General features: G+C 40.7%; 2 protein-coding genes across 2 annotated transcripts in view; both read left to right on the forward strand.

The window, feature by feature from the left end:
• LOC136886022 (dual specificity protein phosphatase 22-like) overlaps positions 1 to 23,358 on the forward strand; it is a 735,408-nt gene that overhangs the window by 64,975 nt on the left and 647,075 nt on the right. The window lies entirely within an intron of this gene.
• On the forward strand, positions 18,635 to 19,301 carry LOC137500412 (uncharacterized). The gene is made up of 2 exons (XM_068227231.1): positions 18,635 to 18,813; positions 18,905 to 19,301. Exons 1-2 carry the CDS (start codon positions 18,640 to 18,642, stop codon positions 19,103 to 19,105), a joined length of 375 nt encoding a protein of 124 aa, XP_068083332.1. The 5' UTR covers positions 18,635 to 18,639; the 3' UTR covers positions 19,106 to 19,301.

Genomic DNA, 23,358 nt, shown 5'->3' on the forward strand with positions numbered 1-23,358 from the left:
TACCTTAATTAAGGCCACGGCCGCTTCCTTCCAACTCCTAGGCCTTTCCTATCCCATCGTCGCCATAAGACCTATCTGTGTTGGTGCGACGTAAAGCCCCTAGCAAAAAAAATGCTTTTAAGTTACATTAACGAGATCATTATCAGTTGGATCGCCAACCTTCGTAGTGAGACGGCGTGCTAAGATGATGTTATGAAACGAGATATAAACGATGACATAGCTACCCATTTGTCAAAAAATAAAAATAATTTTAACAACCTTAATGTTCAGTTGTAGATTGTCTTGAAGGAATGAAGGTTGATAAATTACCAGACATTGCACTAATTTTTAAGATTGTAGAAATCCTGCAGAATATTTCTAGCCCAAAAGCGAGCGAATGGTGGAGAAGTATGCGCTTATGAGAGGGCGCTATGTGGCGAAAGCTCCAGTGCAACATGTTTGGACTCTCAAGAGTTTCTCACCGTTTTCAGAGGTAAATGTATTTATCTGCCAAAGATAGGGATAGAATAAAATCTGCTGAGCGATACGAAGAGTTTGTGTGTGTCACTCATTACGACAGAGATTCTGACACTCCAGAGACTTATCAAGATGCTGTAAGTTCAAAAGATTCTAAAAACCGGCAACAAGCCTTGGACGCTGTGGCATTTGTGTATATAATGTTAAACATTTTCGACCATGTCCGTCATCATAGTTTATAATTTTCACGATCCGTGCTGATTTCCCGATTTTAGTAGAAATGGACTTTTTATTAGGAGTTCACCTAATCAACTCTCTATAACACTGTACACAAAATCTTATCCTATCTCATAAGAAGTAGTACCAGTTTCGGTCATTGTGTGACCGTCTTCAGCTACATACCAGGTGTATGCATAAGTCTTTTACGGTTTCACTAAGAGATGGCGCCAGCAAACAGTACGCAGCGTATGAATTTGACACATACATCAGTTTCTTCGTCTGACATTAACCTACCAACACACACAAGTTGAGTCCGCCAAACACTAGCGTCTGTGTTATATCGTTCAGTGATCATGTCGACGTTTGTGCCTGAAAAAGAACATTTGCAGCACCCATTGCTTTTCTTATTTAATCAAAAGTAAAAAAGTTGTGGAAAGTCATCGTTTGCTGGTACAAACATATGGTGAACACGCTCCATCGATTACATGTGTGACATGGTTTCGACAATTTAAACGTGGTAATTTCCATGTGAAAGGCAGTGCGTAATCTGATAGACCACAAAAGTGCAAAGACGAGCAATTGCAGGCGTTACTGGATGATAACCCAACTCAAACTCAACAGCAATTGGCGCAAGTATTAAATGTGTCACAAGAAACAATCAGCACACACTTACAAGTAATGGGGAAGATCAGTAAACTCGGTAAATGACTCCCACATGATTTGAATGAACGGCAAATGGAAAATCGCCAAGTTACTTGTGAAATGCTGCTTCAGCGCCACGAAAGAACATTTCTGTACCGAATAGTGTGGAGTGACAAAAAATAGATTTATTTTGAAAACCCGAAGCGGAAAAAATCATGGCTCTCACCTGGCGAAGCCGGTCCTTCAACACTAACGCCAAATCACTTCGGCAAGAAGACCATGCTTTGTGTCTGGTGGGACCAGAGCAGCGAAACCATTAATGCGCAACGCTATCGCCATAAAAATTATTAATTTAAATTACGCATTGATGGAAAACGACCGGGATGGGCCAGGAGATATGGCAAAGTGATTTCGTTACACGACAGTGCGCCGTCTCACACAGCGAAACCAGTGAAAGACACCTTGAAATCGCTTGGATGGGACATCCTTCCGCACCCGCCGTACTGCCCCGACCTGGCGCCATCTATCATCTATTCGCATCAATGGGGAACGCGCTCGCAGAGCAGCACTTCAGCGATTTCTAGGAAGCTGGAAAATGGCTCGACGAATGGTTTGCCGCAAAAGACAAGCAGTTCTTCTGGCATGGTATTCATAACTTACTTGAAAGATGGGCGAAGTGTGTAGAAGACGATGGCTAATATTGTGAATAAACACAAAATAAATTTCCCGTGAAAATTACGTGTTTTCTTTATCACAAAAAACAGGCAAAGATTATTATTATTATTATTATTATTATTATTATTATTATTATTATTATTATTATTATTATTATTTATTTTCCACTAATTGTAGTTACAATTTAGGGATGGTGAATGGAGAAAGGGCATAGCCCCACATACACAAAAGTGCCTCCATCACCACTTAAAATTATAATATACGAATATACAATTACATTCTACATGGTGTTCTTATATACAGTTAAAATATTTACATAGGCATATTTACATACAGTAATACTCACAAGACCTGTTCAACATTCAAGTCATTCGACACACACACACACACACACACACACACACACACACACACACACACACACACACACACACACACACACACACACACACACACACACACACACAGTGTCTCTCTCTCTCTCTCTCTCTCTCTCTCTCTCTCTCTCTTTACAATGTCATCTTTGGCAGAGTCTCTGTTGATTTAGATCCATCCACGTGTGCTATCGTTGAAGCTTCTTGGAAAATGAATATACTTAAGAAATAAAAAATATAAAATGTTCTGATTTTCTGTATAGATAAGTAATTTTTTAATTTTCAGTCAATAAGACCCCACCGGCTCTTTTCTTCTATATAACGTTATATATATATTGCTTGGACATTTTGTAAAACATGTCACGATCGAGCGAGTTGGCCGTACGTTTAAGGGAGCGCAGCTGCGAGCTTACATCCGGGAGATAGTGGGTTCGAACCACAGTGTTCGGCAGCCCTTAAGATGGTTTTCCGTGGTTTCCCAATTTCACACCAGGCAAATGCTGGGGCTATACCTTAATTAAGGCCACGGCCGCTTCCTTTCCACTCCTAGCTCTTTCCTATCCCATCGCCGCCATAAAACATACCGTATCCGTTTGGTGCGACGTGAAGCAACTAGCTATATAATAAAATAAAATAAAATAAAATAAAATAAAATAAAATAAAATAAAATAAAATAAAATAAAATAAATGGCAGTTCTTTTGCTGCTACGAATAGCGCACGGTGTACATTCAGTTCTAAGTAAGGATGAACCCAGTATATTCTTGATTTCCTTTGCCTCCGCTGTAGTGCAGTGTAATAATAGAAAACCATATCTAATTCATCACTTGAATTACTGGACATGATTAAGAATCCGGAACAACACTGCAGAAGGTACACAGACTACAACACGGAAATACATACATCCCCCGATCTCTTCCCAGGTTGTGTCGCCCCGTTGGCGGATGCACACTGTAAAAGTAACATTCTGTAGCCTACCATCATGCAGCTAGCAATTCGCTCCCGTGTCCCGCAGCTTGCGTGAAGCTCCGTGTGCGGAAGGCGTTATAGTTTTAATTTGGCATTAGGATGCCAGTCCGCCTCTGTGGTGTAGTGGTTAGCGTGATTAGCTGCCACCCCCGGAGGCCCGGGTTCGATTCCCGGCTCTGCCACGAAATTTGAAAAGTGGTACGAGGGCTGGAACGGGGTCCACTCAGCCTCGGGAGGTCAACTGAGTAGAGGTGGGTTCGATTCCCACCTCAGCCATCCTGGAAGTGGTTTTCCGTGGTTTCCCACTTCTCCTCCAGGCGAATGCCGGGATGGTACCTAACTTGAGGCCACGGCCGCTTCCTTCCGTCTTCCTTGCCTATCCCTTCCAATCTTCCCATCCCTCCACAAGGCCCCTGTTCAGCATAGCAGGTGAGGCCGCCTGGGCGAGGTACTGGTCATTCTCCCCAGTTGTATCCCCCGACCAAGCGTCTGAAGCTCCAGGACACTGCCCTTGAGGCGGTAGAGGTGGGATCCCTCGCTGAGTCCGAGGGAAAAACCGACCCTGGAGGGTAAACAGATGATGATGATGATGATGATGATGATTAGGATGCCAAATTCTATTACCAGGAGCGCCTGTCATCAATTTATCTTAGTTAACCAACGACCTGTATTATTCTACATAGACGGCGGAAGACCTGTCATCTTTGAAGAAAGTTGAAAGCTGCTCCACCATGCAAGGAATCAATACTCACTTATAAAGTGACTTATAAAGCAATTAATTGCAGAACATGACTTAAGCCCCATTAACAATGCAAACGTAATGTAACCTTAAAATTACCGTTAACTTAGAAGTTTGCGCCCATGTTATCTGATGGAACCATTCACAATGCGCCGACGTAAACTTAACTGCGAGTCCGTAAAATTGAGGGATTAAGGTATTAGTCCTGTCCTTGCCGAGAATTAACATTGTGGAGGTAGCTCTTCAAAGCATTAGTGGGTCCTTTCTGTCTTGTAAAATGTAAAGATCTAGAATTAACTAATTCCTTCAATTACCTCGGGATACACGTACGGGAGAGAGCAGCAGCATCCATCAGAACAATTTTTAAAATTAAAAACATCCATAAACTGTCTATAAGAGCAGCACTAACACTATTTCACGCTACAATCAACCGTGTTGCTACCTTTGGCAACGAAATTATTGGGGAAAAGCTATCCTTAGTCGATCTCCAGAAAACAATTACTGCACATATTTTAGACATAGTCCACAAGTGGCATGACATATACGAAGTCTATCCCATAAAACAGTCGTACATTTCACGATATTCTGACAATAATATTCTCCGCAGTAAACGATGACAGGCTAATGTGGTTAACGGAGACCTTACTACCGTTTATTGAAAAGATTCAAACCAATGCAGACCAAACTTTCAAAAAACAGCTAAGAAACATACCAGGGTATCCAACTGACAACAATTTCGACTGTGAAATGTATTAGGTATTTATTGTCAATTGGATATCATTATATTTCAAGTCGCAACCTGAGTAATGATGACACTGAACTCTTCTTCAGTCATTTACGAAGGAAGGGTTGATTTAATGACATGATGGATATGAGAACATACTTGTATGCCATTGAAACAACATTAAAATCGGCATGAAAAATAGGTTGGATACAAGAAAGAAGGGAGAAAGGAAAGGAATACGTTCAAGACATTAGATGCTATCAAACAGCAATGTACCGAGGTAGAGGTGCTGAAAATTAACTCAAATTGTCTACCCAAGGTTATTTTAGAGTTACTTGACTTATCACTAGAAAATGTGTTGTTTGTGTGTCAGCTAGAAATAATCTTGTTTTCTTTGTATAAGACGTCTAAAGTAAACAATCCATAACTTGTCTTTTTCGGAATGCCCAATCTCAATAGAACTGACTTCATTGGCTATGATACGTAGATACTTTGTTTTAATTGCCGAGGAAAACTCAAGTGTTCGTTCTGTCTAGAGTAACTTTCCGGAATCAATACCAACAGCCATTTGATGTGTCTAATTAAGGCACAAGACCGAGTAGCATTGCTTTTCTCATCGAGAAAGTTTGTTTTCTTCTTAGGAAATGTTCTTAAATTCACTTCACATGCCATGAAATATGTAAAAAATGCAAATGTACTTTAAAAACTGAAAGTGTTTGTTGTTACCAAATTCATACAAATATTTATATGTGAGGAATGTAATCAGCAGCCACTGCCTGACATTACGGTATTGTATCGAAGTTCTTCAAACCAATACTTTACAATCATGCAAGAAATGTTACAAATGACAATGATTTCGCGAAGAATTTCATGACACAGCCTCTAGATTCCCATTAAGCAACAAAGCATTTACAGGTATTTATTAAAAGGTGAAGTAAATGTTTTCTTTTCCCCCCATAAATGTGTCATATACATTGACTCAGTTCAAATTTGATTTATTATGTATCCCCGTCTAATAAAACCCTACGTTTGTTGAACAGGTCTTAACAATGCGATCTAGCGGTGCATTCTCAAACAACGCTGGGCCGCTTTTCAAAACGGCTCTTTCACGGCCTTGTGAGTGTATAACAACGACATTAAAGATATATAGACTGCTAAACATACTCGTTACAGCGCCCCTGGTTGAAGCACAGCGAACTAACTTTTGCCTACAACTGTCATGGCGGCAGTCACTTCTTGGTCTTGACAGTTAGCCCTTATCAGTTCAATGAATTGATGAGATTATACGTTATTGCAAATTAAAGATATATTTAAGAACAAATACGACATTTTCAAACATGCTTAATGTTGCATTGATGTTATAATGAAATAAGCGCAGTGAATATGGTGAGCATTTGCTTGGTTAAAACGAGAATTACGTGTGTAGAAGAATGGATAATTCGGCGTCATGCACTAACAATAAAGTCATTCACTACAGAAAGACATGTTATACGTACAGCAGTTCATTGAGGAATTCACACGCGTAGAGAAAGATGGTATGCCTTTCATGACATACCTTCAGTGTCATTCTGGTATAATTTTTGAATTTTGCTTCTTTGTCTGGTTTGTTACGTTTTATGCTTTTTGCTACTTATGGCTACTTTCTAAGAACTGCTGAGCGACATGTAGCACAGCCGTCCGTTTGTTGCGGTGTACAATATCTCTATGGCATCCTCTGCCTGTCGTAAGGGGCCACTAAATGGGGTAACCCCAGATTCTAAAGTTGAGAACACCTGACCCCTGGTTGAGTGTAGCATTCCTTCTACGTACGGTATCCTACCAGCTTTACCACTTTAATATTTCTACCGGACCTCTCTTGGTCAAACCTCGCCTGACTTCATTCGACTGAATTCATAGCATACATTCATTCATTCATTCATTCATTCATTCATTCATTCATTCATTCATTCATTCATTCATTTATTTATTTATTTATTTATTTATTTATTTATTTATTTATTTATTTATTTATTTTAACCTTGCACACCTTCTCAAAGACCGTACTCCATCACACAACAACTTCTGTAGAGCCTTTCTATGGCAGATTCAGAGGAAATAAGCATATGTTTTGCCTACAAGTGTCATGGCTGCCAGTGGTTCAAGTAGATTCAAAGACGGCCATCAGATTAGCAGTCTATATTTTTAATGTCGTTGGTGTATAACGTAGGCAACGCCCCAGGAAACATGGCAGCTAGGAGCTAGGAGCTCCTCAGCTAGGAGCGCTGCATGAGCCCTTCCAGCCAGTCTATGCAGCACAGAACACCAATATATGCAGTATAATATAGATCGTTGGAGTTAACTGTTAACTGTTCCATACTTATCTCTAGTGTATTTGGTTGGGTCGGTACGGTGAAGTTCAAAGACTTGGAGAACTGTAAATTGTTATATAACTCCTTGGTCTTGTTATTCTATTAAAGCTCTTTGGAACACTATAAAATGTCTTCCATAGCTAAATTCTCTGACATTCGGATGATATTTTTCAATAAGTAGTAATGTTTCAGTGATATTTCTAATAACAAATATTTTAAAATTCATTTTTATTAATCTTTATAGCTGAATTTTTACCAGTATAATGAAACTCTTGCGTGCGAGCATTTTATTATATTCTTCTTGTGCTGGCATTGTAATGACTTGAACCTCCCATCCATGGAAGTAAGATATGGCATTTACATTTCTTACCTTCTTACTCTTTATCTGAGAACAATATAACTACTAGAGGAAATATTAGTTATCTACTGGTAAGGAAGAGTATATAGTATTTTATAGATGGATCAGTGGGCAACTGGAAAAGGATATGTAGAGAGCCCTAGATTAAGGTTAGGGCTATAGATGGAGATGGAGAGGTCGAGCGACGATTTTCAGACTATTGTCATTCTCGCTCTAGCTTTGTTCATGTTTTACCTCTTGCACCTGTGGCTTCAAGCTAACCCACCACGGCGTGAACGAGATAATATCCGACCAGAACCAGACCCGGACCAAGACGATGAACCTGAAGAAATAGGAGAGATACTTTATGACGCTAGTTATTATCGCCGTTATAGCAACTCTTAGCAGAATTACAGGGAATGAGATCCTAGCGGTGAATGTAAAGAAATTTCTTCTGATTTCACTCGTAGCTAAACAGGTTACCAGTTGTGTCAGTAGACTAACACGGCTATAGGTTATATATGTGATTCCTCAAGTATCACAGATAATCCGTTCGAGTTGATATGGTGGAAGTGCTTTGATATTTTGTACTGTTTCTGTCAAAGGATTATCAAGAATCCTACAACTGTGAAGGAAGGAAATATTTTTCAGGAATTATATTGTCGGATTAAGCTTCTGTCTCCACTCTGTTGTATGCGATGTAAAATCTCTTTCATTGAGGAAGAAGTTCGTATGCTGTTCTTGTCCAGAATGGTAAACTATGTTTTAGATATTCTTTGTCAAGTGTTGATTGATTATACAGCGGGTTTGTTTGTATTAAAATTATTTTCTGAAAAAAAGAAAGGGTCCCTTCGTAACGTATTTTTATTGAAACGAATCCCAGTTCTGTGAAGATAATCTCATACGTTGCGAAGCTAGTGAATTTGGTGTCACTAATAGCAAGTATTCGAAGATTTATTCGAACAAATTTTTGCAGCTGTAATTAAAGTATTGTTATTTCATTTTTAACGTGTTTAAGGGTTAGACCAGAGACAAGATGATCATCACCATCGTATACTTTATATACGAATATTATCTGATAATCTGTGGTTTTAATACTCTAGAGCTTCGATTGGGAAAGATGAACCAGAAATCAAGTTTGCGTGACATTATAAAATTGATTGGAATTTTCAATATAAAATGACAGAGACTGGCTGTTCTAAAACTTCAGAGTTTTGCCCCAGTGAACTAAGGGGCTTGTCGTGAGGAGATCCAATAGGTTACTTCCTCATGATAATGCCTAGGGCACATGGAGGAGATAACTGCTTCATGCACTGATACTGCCCTGTACTTGAAATAGGAGCCTGCAATTGGGTGTACCAACCAGCGTCTTGGGAACATGCGTCCTTCCAACTGACGATCCCATTAGCAGAGTACCGAGCTCGATAGCTGCAGTCGCTTAAGTGCGGCCAGTATCCAGTATTCGGGAGATAGTAGGTTCGAACCCCACTGTCGGCAGCCCTGAAAATTGTTTTCCGTGGTTTCCCATTTTCACACCAGGCAAATGCTGGGGCTGTACCTTAATTAAGGTCACGGCCGCTTCCTTCCCACTCCTAGCCCTTTCCTGTCCCATCGTCGCCGTAAGACCTATCTGTGTCGGTGCGACGTAAAACAACTAGGAAAAAAAAAAAAAAATTAGCAGAGTGGGGTGAAACGCTGGTTTCTGATGATGAGAAGCGTGCATTCTTTGGTATGTACGAGAGCTTAAAATAGGGTAATGTCGCAGTATTTACGCGTCGAATGCGGCAGAATTAGTGAAAACTAGACATGACTATGGTTCGAACTCGAATGGCTCAATTTCGCTTCTTAAATATTTTTGGAAAGGCTAGCGGCTTTACGTCGCACCGACACAGATAGGTCTTATGGAGACGATGGGATAGGAAAGGCCTCTGTAGTGAAGTGGTTAGTGTGATTAACTGCCATCCCCGGAGGCCCGGGTTCGATTCCCGGCTCTACTACGAAATTAGAAAAGCGGTACGAGGGCTGGAGCAGGGACATACTCAGCCTCGGGAGGTCATCTGAGTAGAGAAGGGGTTCGATTCCCACCTCAGCCATCCTCGAAGTGGCTTTCCGTGGTTTCTCACTTCTCCTCCAGGCAAATGGCAGGATGGTACCTAACTTAAGGCCACAGCCGCTTTTTTCCTCTTCCTTGCTTACCCCTTCCGTCTGTCCTTGTTCAGCATAGCAGATGAGGCCGTCTGAGCGAGATGCTGGTACTCCTTTCCAGTTGTATACCCCAACCCGAAGTTTCATGCTCCAGGACACTGCCCTTGAGGCGGTAGAGGTGGAATCTCTCGCTGAGTCCGAGGGGAAACCAACTTGGAGGGTAAACGTATTAAGAAAGAAAGAAAGAAAGAAAGAAAGAAAGAAAGAAAGAAAGAAAGAAAGAAAGAAAGAAAGAAAGAAAGAAAGAACGAAAAAGGTTTTTCTAATGCTACAAGAATTACATTGATCGTTTATAGAGGTGCAGCACAATATTGGAGTTAGTTCCACAATAGTTTATTGCAATTTTCATAAGATTTGTAACCTTTTCATTACCAAGTTTTATTCACCCTTATGCATGCTCATCCCGGGTTCTTATGGATATGTTAGCATTGTCTTAAACATCCATTACATCCACACTTACAAAGTATTTGTAATTTGTCTGAAACATCCACTACATCCGACCCAAAATTTCACGCTCCAGGACACTGCCCTTGAGGCGGTAGAGGTGTGGGATCCCTCGCTGAGTCCGAGGTACATGGGGGACATCGATTAAGAAAGAGAGAAAGAAAGAAAGAAAGAAAGGAAGAAAAATCCTTAAAAATATATACAAAGTTACTGAGCAATTATGGAAGGAAAATATTATTAATTATCTCTTGCCTCTTTCGGCGGAACCGAACAACTGTGTGATCAGTTTTCACAGGTTCATTCTATCCAAAATAGTTTTCACTATCGTAATAAAAGCTATATTTTTCATAATTCCTGACAATATCTAAAATATTATCGTCCATCAGGCTTTCATAAAGCCTGAGTAGAGACGTGTAGAAGACAGCCGTCAATGTTCAACACAAGGCAGAGAATTATGGTAAGAATATTTAAAGAGATGAATCGAATCTACTGTCCTCTTGAAATGGCACTGTCCACCTCCCTGGCTACGTGGTTAACATGCTGGTATTGAGACAAGAGGTCCCGGGTTCGAATCCCGTATTTGGATTTTAAAATCAGTTAATTTTTCTGACTCTCAATATTAGATTCCATTGCAATTACTCGTAGGGCCCCTCATCACAGGCGTCAACTTGAAAGCCCTGCACCAGGCCTGTCAGAAGGCCATACAACAACATTATTATTATTATTATTATTATTATTATTATTATTATTATTATTATTATTATTATTATTATTATTATTATTATTATTATTATTATTATTATTATTCGCAGGGCACTGTCAGATGATGCCACCTCGTGTTGAACAACGGAACTACAGCGTCAGACTAAACTCGGGACTGGAAGAGATTGCATCATTTGAAATCCAAGTTAACTCGAGGTTGGGATGGTTGAAAATGTGTGGAGTTCCGAGTTAACTCGTGGTTGGGACGGTGGAAAATGTGTGGAGTTCCGAGTTAACTCGCGGTTGGGACGGTGGAAAATGTGTGGAGTTCCGAATTAATTCGCGGTTGGACGATGGAAATTGTGTGGAGTTCCAAGTTAACTGGGTGTTGGGATTGTTGAAAATGTGTTGAGTTCCGAGTTAATTCGTAGTTGGGACGGTGGAACATATGCGGAGTTCCGAGTTAACTCGCAGTTGAGACGGTGCAAAATGTGTGGAGTTCCGAGTTAACTCGCGGTTGGGACGGTGGAAAATGTGTTGTGTTCCGAGTTAACTCGATGTTGAAACGGCGGAAAATGTGTTGTGTTCCGAGTTAACTCGATGTTGCAACGGCGGAAAATGTGTTAAGTTCCCAAGTAACTCGCGGTTGAGATGGTGGAAAATATGCGGAGTTTCGAGTTAACTCCGTGTTGGAATTGTGGAAAATCTGTTAGTTCTGAGTTAACTCGTGGTTAGGACGGTGGAAAATGTGTTGAGTTCCGAGTTAACTCGATGTTGAAACGGCGGAAAATAAGTTAAGTTCCCAAGTAACTCGCGGTTGAGACGGTGGAAAATATGCGGAGTTTCGAGTTAACTCCGTGTTGGAATTGTGGAAAATCTGTTAGTTATGAGTTAACTCGTGGTTAGGACGGTGGAAAATGTGTTGAGTTCCGAGTTAACTCGCTGTTGGGACGGTGGGAAATATGTTGAGTCCTGAGTAAACTCGCGGTTGGGACGGCGGAAATGTGTGGAGTTCCGAATTAATTCGCGGTTGGGACGGTGGAAAATGTGTTGTGTTCCGAGTTAACTCGATGTTGAAACGGCGGAAAATGTGTTAAGTTCCCAAGTAACTCGCGGTTGAGATGGTGGAAAATATGCGAAGTTTCGAGTTAACTCCGTGTTGGGATTGTTGAAAATGTGTTGAGTTCCGAGTTAACTCGTAGTTGGGACGGTGGAACATTTGCAGAGTTCCGAGTTAACTCGCAGTTGAGACGGTGCAAAATGTGTGGAGTTCCAAGTTAACTCGCGATTGGACGGTGGAAAATGTGTGGAGTTCGAGTTAACTCGGTGTTGGGATTGTGGGAAATGTGTTGAGTCCTGAGTAAATTCGCGGTTGAGACGGCGGAGATGTGTGGAGTTCCGAATTAATTCGCGGTTGGACGATGGAAATTGTGTGGAGTTCCGAGTTAACTGAGTGTTGGGATTGTTGAAAATGTGTTGAGTTACGAGTTAAATCGCGGTTGGGACGGTGGAAAGTGTGTGGAGTTCAGAGTTAACTCGCGACTGGGCGGGGCAAATGTGTGGAGTTCCGAATTAACTCGCGGTTGGACGGTGGAAAGTGTGTGGAGTTCCGAGTTAACTCATGGTTGGGACGATGGAAAATGTGTGGAGCTCCGAGTTAACTAGGTGTTGGGATTGAGGAAAATGTGTTGAGTTTCGAGTTAACTCGGCCGTGGAATGGAACAGGTTAAGTGTAGTCTTAAGGGTGAGTTACATTTACAGTTTCGGGACGAGACAGCCGGAGTGTTGAGTTTTTTATTACAATTGGCTTTACGTCGCACAGACACTGATAGTTCTTATGGCGACGATGGGATAGGAAAGGGCTAGGAGTGGGAAGGAAGCGGCTGTGGCCTTAAATAAGGGACAGCCCCAGCATTTGCATGGTGTGAAAATGGGTAACCTCTGAAAACCACCTTCAGGGTTTCCGACAGTGGGGCTCGAGCCCATTATCTCCCGAATGCAAGCTCACAGCCGCGCGCTTCTAACCGCATAGCTAACTCGCCTGGTCGCTCGGTTGTTGAGTTTGGTCTGTCTGTTTATGGACTCTCAACTGTGGAGCGTGGTTTGGCGAATACAAGGTTCTTCCTCCACTTATTTGTGTCAGGCTTCTCACTATCCAACTCCCTTGATACACTCGTGCTCTCTTCTGACCCCCGACAGTATTAGGTTTACGAAGGCCGAACGGTCTTTCCTTTTCAGGTTCTTCTAGCCTTTCTTTTGTCGATATCATTTTTGTTTTGAAGGCACAGATATTTTCCTTTTCCTCTTCTGATCAGTTTTGCAGCTTTGTATTCATTGTACATTTAACATTGCATTAACTCTTACAGGTTTTCGGTGATAATGCTATAGAAAAGAAAGGGAAAAAAAATCACAGAGAAGGCTGATGATGTTATACTGTATAGAATAGTAAATATGTTACAGGGTTATCAGCGGCTGCATAAAGACCTCGACAATGTTATGAGATGGATAGTAGTCAATGGTATGACGGTAAATAGGACGATAAGTCAGGTCACAGGTTTCACCAAGAGGAAAAGTCTTCTCAGTTTTAAGTACTGCGTTGATGGGGGTGATAGTATCTCACGGGGATCACTGTAATTACAGGGTCTCTCGTATAAATTCAGACCGAATGCACGGTGATTATACTCTGCGCTAAGGCAGCTGACTCAGCCGAACTTACGTTACGCATGGCCGCCCTGCTTTAAGGGTGTATACAATCTTAGATGGAATCTTATAAAAGATACTGGAAGTGTCGTCCTTCCTAGGTTATACAGGCATTGTATCTGGTAACCACACTCTGGCTGACACGAGTGAGTTCTGCCACTGTAAAGTTTCTGATCTCATTCGTAATGTTTTCTTTCAGTTCCTCCAATGTGTGACGATTTGTTTGATACACTTTTCATTTCAGTTTACCCCATAAGTAAGAATCACACACTGTTAGGTCTGGAGAACGAGGGGGAAATACACCAGCACTGATCACTCTGTCTGCAAAACACTTCCGAGATTGTAAGAAGGGAATCTTCTGCTGTATGAGCAGGGACTAAATCTTGTTGAAACCACCCACGCGATTTTTTCTTCCGTTATCTGATGAAAGAACGGCGTCAAGATGTCATCTTAGTACCTCTCTGCATTTACTTTCGTTCTCGAAAAAAATAGGGCCAATTATTCGTCTTGCACTAACAGCACACCAAACACCAATCTTCCTATCATAATGAGGGACTTCATGAACACCATACAATGATAACTGTCTCACCATGTTAACAGCTGAGATTTAGACTGGCGACTCATGCTTGCCAGGTCGAACACGTGCAGGCTGCTTACAAGGTCAAGAACTATGCGCGCGCCTCCCATACTGCAGCTGCCGTAGCCCAGAGTACAAACACATTGCGTTCGGTCTGCGTTTATATGAGACACGCTGTACTTAGGGGTTAGTATAAGGAATTATTTTCACACCAGGTAAATGCTAGAGCTGTACCTTAAACAAGGCCACGGCCACTGCCTTCCCAATCCTAACCCTTTCCCATCCTTCCGTCGCCGAAAACCTCCGATGTGTTAGTGCGATGTGAAACCACTACGAACGAACGAACGAACGAACGAACGAACGTACGAACGAACGAACGCCACGCCTGCCTTTCTTTCTTTGCCGTTCTCCTTCTGAATCGTATTCATTCAATCTTTGAAATGTTTGGACCTCTTCTAATTTCTCTTGTGATTAGTGTCAAGATGATAGTGGTTATTATTTTAAGGGGAAGTACAACTAGGCAAACCATTCATTATCAACGCTAATCAGAGAGACTCCGCCTCCGTATCGTCACGGTTAGCACTATTAGCTTCCGTCCACGGGGGCTGGGGTTCGATTCCCGGTACTGGCAGAAATTTAAGAATGGTAGGAGGGCCGGGCTGTGTGGCTCAGACGGTTGAGGCGCTGGCCTTCTGGCCCCAGCTTGGCAGGTTCGATCCTGGCTCAATCCGGTGGTATTTGAAGGTGCTCAGATAAGTCAGACTCGTGTAAGTAGATTTACTGGCACGTAAAAGTACTCCTGCAGGATTAAATTCCGGCACCTCGGCGTCTCCGAAAACCGTAAAAGAAGTTAGTGGGACGTAAAGCAAATAATATTATTAATCGCAGGAGAGCTGGATTGTAGTTAAAATGGTACATGCAGCTCACCTACATTGGAGGGGGGGGGGTTTGCTGTAAAAAGAGCAGCACCACCTCAGGATGAGGGCACGAGCTTACATCAAAGATACAAATTGGAAGATATCGACCCTTCGAAGAATAAGGGCCGTGAAAGATGAGAAAATGAGAGACCTTAGTTATAGTCCTCTCCGTGTAAGGACGTACACTAAGGGTGCAACCTTACCCTTTCTCCCCTGTAATATTAAGGTATTGGTTTATAGTGACTTTTCTTGATGTTGGGTCTTTTTCAGTGTCGGTAACCATACAGTTTAGGGACCCTACTTGCCGATACGACGTCTTACTGTTACCGTTAATCTGGCACGTTGGCAACGTTCAGTCACTGTTCTAGCGTGAATTGTGTGTTGCCACCGCATTGCCTCTAAAGTCACTAGCGATACATTTGCGAGAATATTTAAAGCATATTTTCTTTTTCTGTGGGATTGTAAATCTATTTGGCTAATACCAGGTAAGTAGAATTGTGGCATGTTCGGATAATGCATTTAATAACATAGTTTGTGTGAAATGATGAGCACATCATTTTATTAATTACGTTCCTATTTCGTCCCATACTTATACGAACAGAATTCGATTGGGATGTCTAAGAAGGAAGAAAAATCTGCAAAAACTCCTCCGAAAAGGAAACCAAGGTTACGTCCTTTACAAGCTTCAGGTCAAGAAATGCTTGTACATTGCTACGAGCAATTGAAACAGGAAGACGACGAAGAAGGTATCAGTCGTAGTGATACGAAGCTAATGGCAAGAGTTTCATTATTAACTGGGGTAAGTGTTCGTTTTTATCTTGTTTCTATGATAAGTTTCTGGCATAATGACAATCAGTTGAAAAGGAGCAGTATTTCATTCTGAACCTAACCTAACCTAACCTGATCATGTAGGCCTAGGCCTATACCGGTACCATGTCTTGTGTCGACTTCGATACGGTTCGTAGACTTAACCTTTGTGTATTCATGTTGACTTATGGTATATGTGTATGTAATATATTTCTGTGTGTGTATTCTTACAGTGTAGTTTCGGTTTAGTCCGAAAAGTAATAGGAAATTTCAAGAAGGGAGTTGAATTTTCTACACCAGGTAAACGCCGAAAGCGTGAACATCCAGTGACCGGCATAGACAGTTTTTCTAAGGAAGCGATAGCAAGGTTTATTTATGATAAATTACATAAAGGTAAGGTGACTTCATAAGGAATCTATTGCAACATTATTTATAGAAATTGGCACGCAGGTGAGATAAGCTCCCAGAAATGTTTTGTGCATGTATTGTCATACAGCTCTTTTGAGTCCCTTGTAACTCTCTTTTTTCTTCCCACAGGAGAAGTCGTAACTGTAAGAAAGGTTTTCGACCACATGAAAGCAAATTATGACACTTATTTGTACAAGGGCTCCGAAACATCATTAAGAAGAATTTTGAAGGCCATGGGGTTTGTGTGGAGTAAAGGTGATCCCTATGCGTATGTTAGAGAAAATGAAGACATTTGTTTTAAGAGATCCTGTTTTCTGAGGGAATACATGCGTAATAAGGACAGTGAGAAACCAAAACCTGTTGTTTTCTTGGATGAGACTTGGATTTTTATGAATGGTGAATATATATGTTATATATTACATTTTATATTTAAAAAATCTTGGAATAATTTATCTTCATCAGGTGTCTTTGGTTTCAATTGTGCATTTGTCTTTCAGGGTCACCCACATACTCCTGGAATAAACCACACAAATCTGGACATGATGTTCAAGGAGTAATTCGTCGACCTGTGTCTGAGGGAGGAAGACTGATTATTGTTCATGCTGGAACGAAGGATGGCTTTGTACCTGGTATGTTCTTAATTTATTTTACTTCATTTTATTGTAGTGAGGTGATCTCTCTTTACATAGTTATGAGGGTATTTAGGGTTTGTAGTACGGATGCAGGGGGGGGCACATAAGTCTCTGATAAGACCCCAACTTAAGTACAGTTCCTGTGTATGAGACCCTCACTGGGATTACTTGGTTTGAGAATTGGAAAAGTTCAAAAGACAGAAGCACGATTTGTTGTGGGTGATTTCTGACAAAAGAGTAGCGTTACAAAAATTTTGTCGGGTTTGGGCTGGGAAGACTTGGGTGAAAGGAGACAAGTTGCTGGACTAAGTGGTATATTCCGAGCTGTCGGTGGATAGGTGGTGTGGAATGACATTGGTAGACGAATACGTTTCAGTGGTATTTTAAAAGTAGGTAAGATCACAGTACAGTGCTAAAGTTGATGAAAAGTGGGGCAAATATTTGTTTTTTTTTAAGAAGGGAGTTAGGGATTGGAATAATTTACCAAGGGAGATGTTCAATAAATTTCCAAATTCTTTGCAATTATTGAAGAAAATACTAGGTCTATCCCTGAAACTACATCTTCTGTCCTAAGTGCAGATCAGTGGTGACTGATTGATTGAAATTGACTGGCACTAGATCGGAAGTGGCATTATAACTTACCGCTCATTGAGCTCTGTACGTGGTTTTTGATTTTGACTTCTCCACTGTTATTAAAAAGACTTGCAGGTATTCACTTTAGGCCAATGATTAACCTTAGAGAGGTATTTCAATCAAAACTTACTCAGTGTATTTTCATATAATATTACTGGATATTTGTATCAGTAAATTACTTGTATTGTAGGCCTATTTATTATGTTTATTCTGCATTCGACAATCTCCACCTGAATCAGTGCTTGATACCTGACTGTTGAACACCTTCCAAGCTTCTTATTTCTTACTGCCTGATATAGGTTCAGTGTTCGCAGCAATTACATTTGTTCTAAGGTATTGAAATGGGTGTTTATACTTATATCTTTTATGCAAGTGATCGTGGACTTCTAATCCAGATATAGGCCTACTAATGGAGATACATTCATGAGAGATGTTACGATAAAGTAGTGTAAGTAGTAATTAATTGACTTCATCATCAGGTGACTTTGCTACACAGTAGTTGGTTTTACTTAAAATCAGACAGCTTTTTGTATCATTCAACAGAAATCACATTTTTTATTAATAGGCCTATACTTTTTTTAGAACAAATAACTTCATACTAAAACTTAAAATTCTTACAGGTGCTGATTTGATATTTGCTACAAACTTGAAGAGAAATCAGGATTACCATGGTGCTATGAACAGCGAGAAATTTCAGATGTGGGTAAAGACGCAATTAATCGTAGGATTAAGAAATATAGGACCCTGTGTTATTGTAATGGATAATGCACCATATCACTGTAAGCTTGTTGAGCATCAACCAACAACGAAATGGAGGAAGGATCAATTAGTGGTAATTATACTTAATTGAATATTTCCTTCTACTGAATGATGTTTAATGATGTTACAGAAATTAATTTTTATTTTTCCTTTAATTTACAGTCATGGTTAAGGCAGAATGGAGTTTCTCCACCAGAAAATGCCACAAAAGATGAGCTGCAAAGGTTGTGTAATATGAATCGAAGTCACTTAAAGAGGTACAGAAGCACGTAAACATAAGTTTAGATAATGTTGTTTACACTCGTGTATTTGACTTTCATGTATGCATAACAATATTTCTCTGTTTCTTTAAAACCAGGTACATTGTTGACGAGATGCTGCACAGTGAAGGCCATACTGTCTTACGACTTCCTCCATACCACTCATTTTTCAATGCCATCGAATTTGTATGGTCTGTGGCAAAACAGTATTATAACAAAACAGTGGCTTCAAGACCTGGTCACGGATTGGACAGAGCTACAGCTGTGTGGAAAGAATCTCTTGATCAGGTAGGCCAAGTGGAAATGTTATTTATTGGATATATGCAAGTGGAGTTTATAATATACTTGTCAGGTTGTGATACTTCAATATATCCTATAGGCGACAGCAGAGATGTGGAGAAATGAAGTAAAACACACTGAGAAGAAGATTGTCGAGTTCTACAATAATGAGGTGAGAGGTCTTCCTGAAGTGGAGGAACTAGTCATTCATCATGGAAGCAGTGAATCGGAGGAGGAAGATGAAGAAGATGAAGAAGAAGAAGAAAGAAGAGAAGCCGAGGAGTTAGCTGTACCATTGTAAGAGCCATTCCATGAGATTAAGAATGTTATAACTTTGCTGGGAAATAATACATTTCTGATTGCCCCGTCCTTTCTGATATAACGAAGTTACATTTCAAAATTGTGGGAATTGTGTATCTACAAGTTACAGGGCGGTATAGATGTGCAGGTGGGGATCAGTGTCCAATCGGAGTGGAATTATCTAGAACTGCTGTGGCGCAATGTGATGAGGAGCGGGCAAGGGGGGGGGGGGGAGAGAGAGAGGGAGACAGCACTCTGTCACCAATACACGATGTAAACATTGTACGCCTGTTAAAATACTGACATAACTTAAATTTTATACACTATCTAATGGTTTTCCACAGTTCTCTGAAAGTCACAACTCACGTATACTGTACTGTATATATATAGAGAGAATTACATATAAAAATACCTGTGTACACAATAAGTAGCCCACATATTAAATATAAATCAATTTGCTTTATGTCGCACCAACACAGATAGGTCTTATGGCGACAAAGAGGATAGAAGAGATAGGAAAGGGCTAGAAGTGGGAAGGAAGCGGCCGTGGTCTTAATTAAGGTACAGCACAAGCATGTGTCTGGTGTGAAAATGGGAAACCACCGAAAACCATTTTAACGGCTGCCGACGGTAGGATTTGAACCCACCATTCCCCGAATGCAAGCTCATAGCTACGCGACCCTAAACGCACGGCCAGCTAACTCGGTCATCTTTGAAAATGTCTTTTTCTATCAGCAGAGGCTTTTTTAAAATCGTCATATTTTGTATAGGCTACAGGAGATGTACAGTAGCCCACTGGTTTTCTGATTAAACATCATTTATTTAATCTATTGCATCAGTCTACTTACATACTCACTGTCCACGTACATCGGTAACCTCGTGATTCGATTATTGAAGTATTGTGCAATGATGCGACATACAAACTAAGAGAATACCGAGTGGTTCTTCCAAATATAAAACAGACAATTTCGAGTGGTCATGAGCATGACTCATAGTCATAGGGTAGGCTAAATAATAATGTTATTGGCTTTATGTCCCACTATCAACTTTTAGGTTTTTTTTGAGACGTCGAGGTGCTGGAATTTAGTCCTGCAGGAGCTCTTTTATGTGTCAGTAAATCTACTGACATGAGGCTGAGCACCTTCAAATACCACCGCACTGAGCTCGGCCCTGCCAAGTTGGGTTCAGAAGGCCAGCGCCTCGACCGTTTGAGCCACTCAGCCAGGTGTGGAGGCTAGAGAGCTGAGTTTAAGTAATTGTCGAACGTCAACTACTTATAAAGATACTGATTGATTAAACTAATACAGTAATTAGAATAACCTAATTGACTACCTACTTACAACCTAGGTACTTTGGAATTGTGTTCTATCTTTTTAACACTGCAAATAAATCCATGTATTGTTTAAAACTCCCTGTAAGAAGAGGACAGTGGATGCGAATAGGTATTATTTTCAAATGAGCTGAGCTCGAGAGTCCATTATAGCATACGATTTTTTCAGTGTACCATGACTCTGTATGTATTGCTTCAGAGGAAGTTCGGCTCCCCGCCAATGTCCAGTGTACCGATAATGAACCATGTGTGTGTTGTGTCTCACTGATCCATGACTGCGTACGATTCTTTCAGTGTGCCATGATTCACTGTGGCTCACTGCAGCGAAAGCTCGACTCCCCGCCAGTGTCCAGTGTGCCTATAAGGAGCCGTGTGTGTCGTGTGGCTCACTGAGCCGTGATTGTGCATGATTTGTGTGCCATGAGCTTGCCGTTCCTGTGAATCGATTCACTCGGACACTGAATGAATCGATACACTGCTTCGAATCAAGCACTCAGTAGCCTACACTAGTAGAGGTACATAGTACATTACCATTAAGATAGATAGCATTGCAAAGTAATTTGTCTTTACCATAATAATAATAATAATAATAATAATAATAATAATAATAATAATAATAATAATAATAATAATCGTATGGCCTCAGCTACCATGTGCAGACATTTCAAGTTGACGCCATCTGGCTGTCTGCTCGTCAATTTTGACGTTCCGTTATACTCTAGGCCCACTAGATGGCAGACCGAGTAAACCGAAACTCTCTTGGGCGTCTGTGGCTGAGATTTAATGAATTTTGTCGGGTAAACACCAAATGCGTCACCAGAGATCTTTTACATGCCGACATCGTACGACATGAAGTGTCGAATGGACTTTTTTCTGCCCTTCAAAAATCCGACTACCTCTGCCGGGTTTGAACCCGCTATATTGGGATTCGGAGGCCGTCACTCTACCACTGATCCACAGAGGCAGCTGTCTTTACCATGAAATACATCGTCGTCGTACATGACTGAATTACTATCAATATATCTTAGAGAAACTGTAATGTACATGAAACCGAAATTGAGTTAATTTCCACGATACATTCTTCCTATATAAAGGAGACCATGTAGCTTATCCACCTTCATTTCAGCCACATAAATATTCAGCAAAAATTGCAAAATCACATTAAAGGACAAATACAATTTTTTAAGTAGAAATAGTCTGGAACATAGATTAGTGAGGTTGGACATCCTGCGCGTCATCATTCAGGAGTCGCTGTTGAACATACTGTACTTGTCAAAACTAGTAAGTTTCTATTTTACACAATAATAGTGAAATGTTGATGAAGACGACATACACCCAGCCCCCGTGCCAGAGAAATTAACCAACGGTGGTTCAAATTCCCCACCCTGTCGAGAATCAAACCCACACCCTGTGACCAAAGGCCAGCACGCTAACCATTTAGCCATGGGGCCAGACAATAATAGTGAAAAAGCATGTTCACTGCAGCTATTGTTGACAGGATATTTCTTCTCTTTAAAGAACAATGAGTACCACGAATTAATATCCTGTTTTGTTGATTCCTGTAAACTTTGTATGTACGGTTTTGGTTCGCCAGTTCCTAGCGTATCTACTGAATGAAAACTTTGTAGACCAATGGATTCAGTTTTATGTTTATTGCCTTCAGTCGTCACGACAGTTTTTTCAATGACAACAGTCGCTCAATTACAAATCCTGTCAAACCTAACCTAACCCTGCGACAATCAGTGGTTTTCGATGGATCACTACCTAACCGGTCATTATAATTTGTTTTCGGTGGATCACAACCAAACCTGTCCCTATCAGTGGTTTTCGGAAGAATACAGTGGTTTTGTCACAAGTCAATACAGACTCTTGAATCAATGTGTGAAAATGGGAAAGTGTAGAAAACCCTCTTCAGGAATGCCAATCTCTAAGTCCATAGTCTTTTCAGCGTTGTCACACAGCTGAAATTCACTTTAGAAGTAATTGTAAAAAGTCGTATATAGGCTCTACAGATACATAGTACATTACCAATTCCATCTCGATTGCTATGATACGCACACTGCATAGCGGTTTTGCTCTATAGATAAATCATATTATAGTGAAAAAAAATTTGTTTAAAAAAAAATCTGTCTGGCATGAAGGTCCAGAAGGAAAATACTTTCATTGAATTCTTATTTATGTGCTCACCACCCTAGTAGGTTTAAATAAACCTTATAAATACGTTGTAAGACCCATTCTCGAATATGGATCTGCATGTTGGTTTAATAAATTCCCTAGAGAAAGTTCAAAGAAGAGCGATGCGTTTCGTAACTGGGAATAGAAGGAATACCATTAATTGGGAAAGTCTTGAATCTAGAAGAACTAGAGCTCGCCTGTGTGGTCTTTATAAGAGCTATACGGGAAGGGCTGCTTGGAGTTGTATTAGGAATAGGTTATAACCTCCCTCATTGTATCACTATTTGCAGCGATAGCCAGGAAGCGTTAAAAGCACTATGTGCAGTTAAAACAACATCAAAAATGGTATGGGAATGCCAAAGGATGTTAGATCAGCTGTGTGAATTTAGCTCAGTTACCCTATTACGGGTCCCTGGGCACACAGGTATCAGTGGAAATGAAGAAGCTGACAAACTAGCGAAACAAGGCTCAAAAGGTCCTTTTATAGGACCAGAGCCCTTCCTGGGAGTGTCACTCCGAAGCGTGAAACTGGTAATATCCCAGTGGACAAACCAGTCTCACTTAAGACATTTGGAAGAGGTTAACTATAGCAAGGCAGGCACGTGAACTTATCAAAGGGCCTAGCCAAAGTTATAAAAAGGTCCTGATAAATTTGAATAGGACCAGAATGCGAATGGTAGTTGGACTGTTGACAGGCCACAATACCTTACAGAGACACCTACACATCATGAAAATCAGTCAGGATCCGA

Source organism: Anabrus simplex, chromosome 1, assembly GCF_040414725.1.
Source record: "Anabrus simplex isolate iqAnaSimp1 chromosome 1, ASM4041472v1, whole genome shotgun sequence".
In the NCBI taxonomy this organism is placed as follows: domain Eukaryota; kingdom Metazoa; phylum Arthropoda; class Insecta; order Orthoptera; family Tettigoniidae; genus Anabrus; species Anabrus simplex.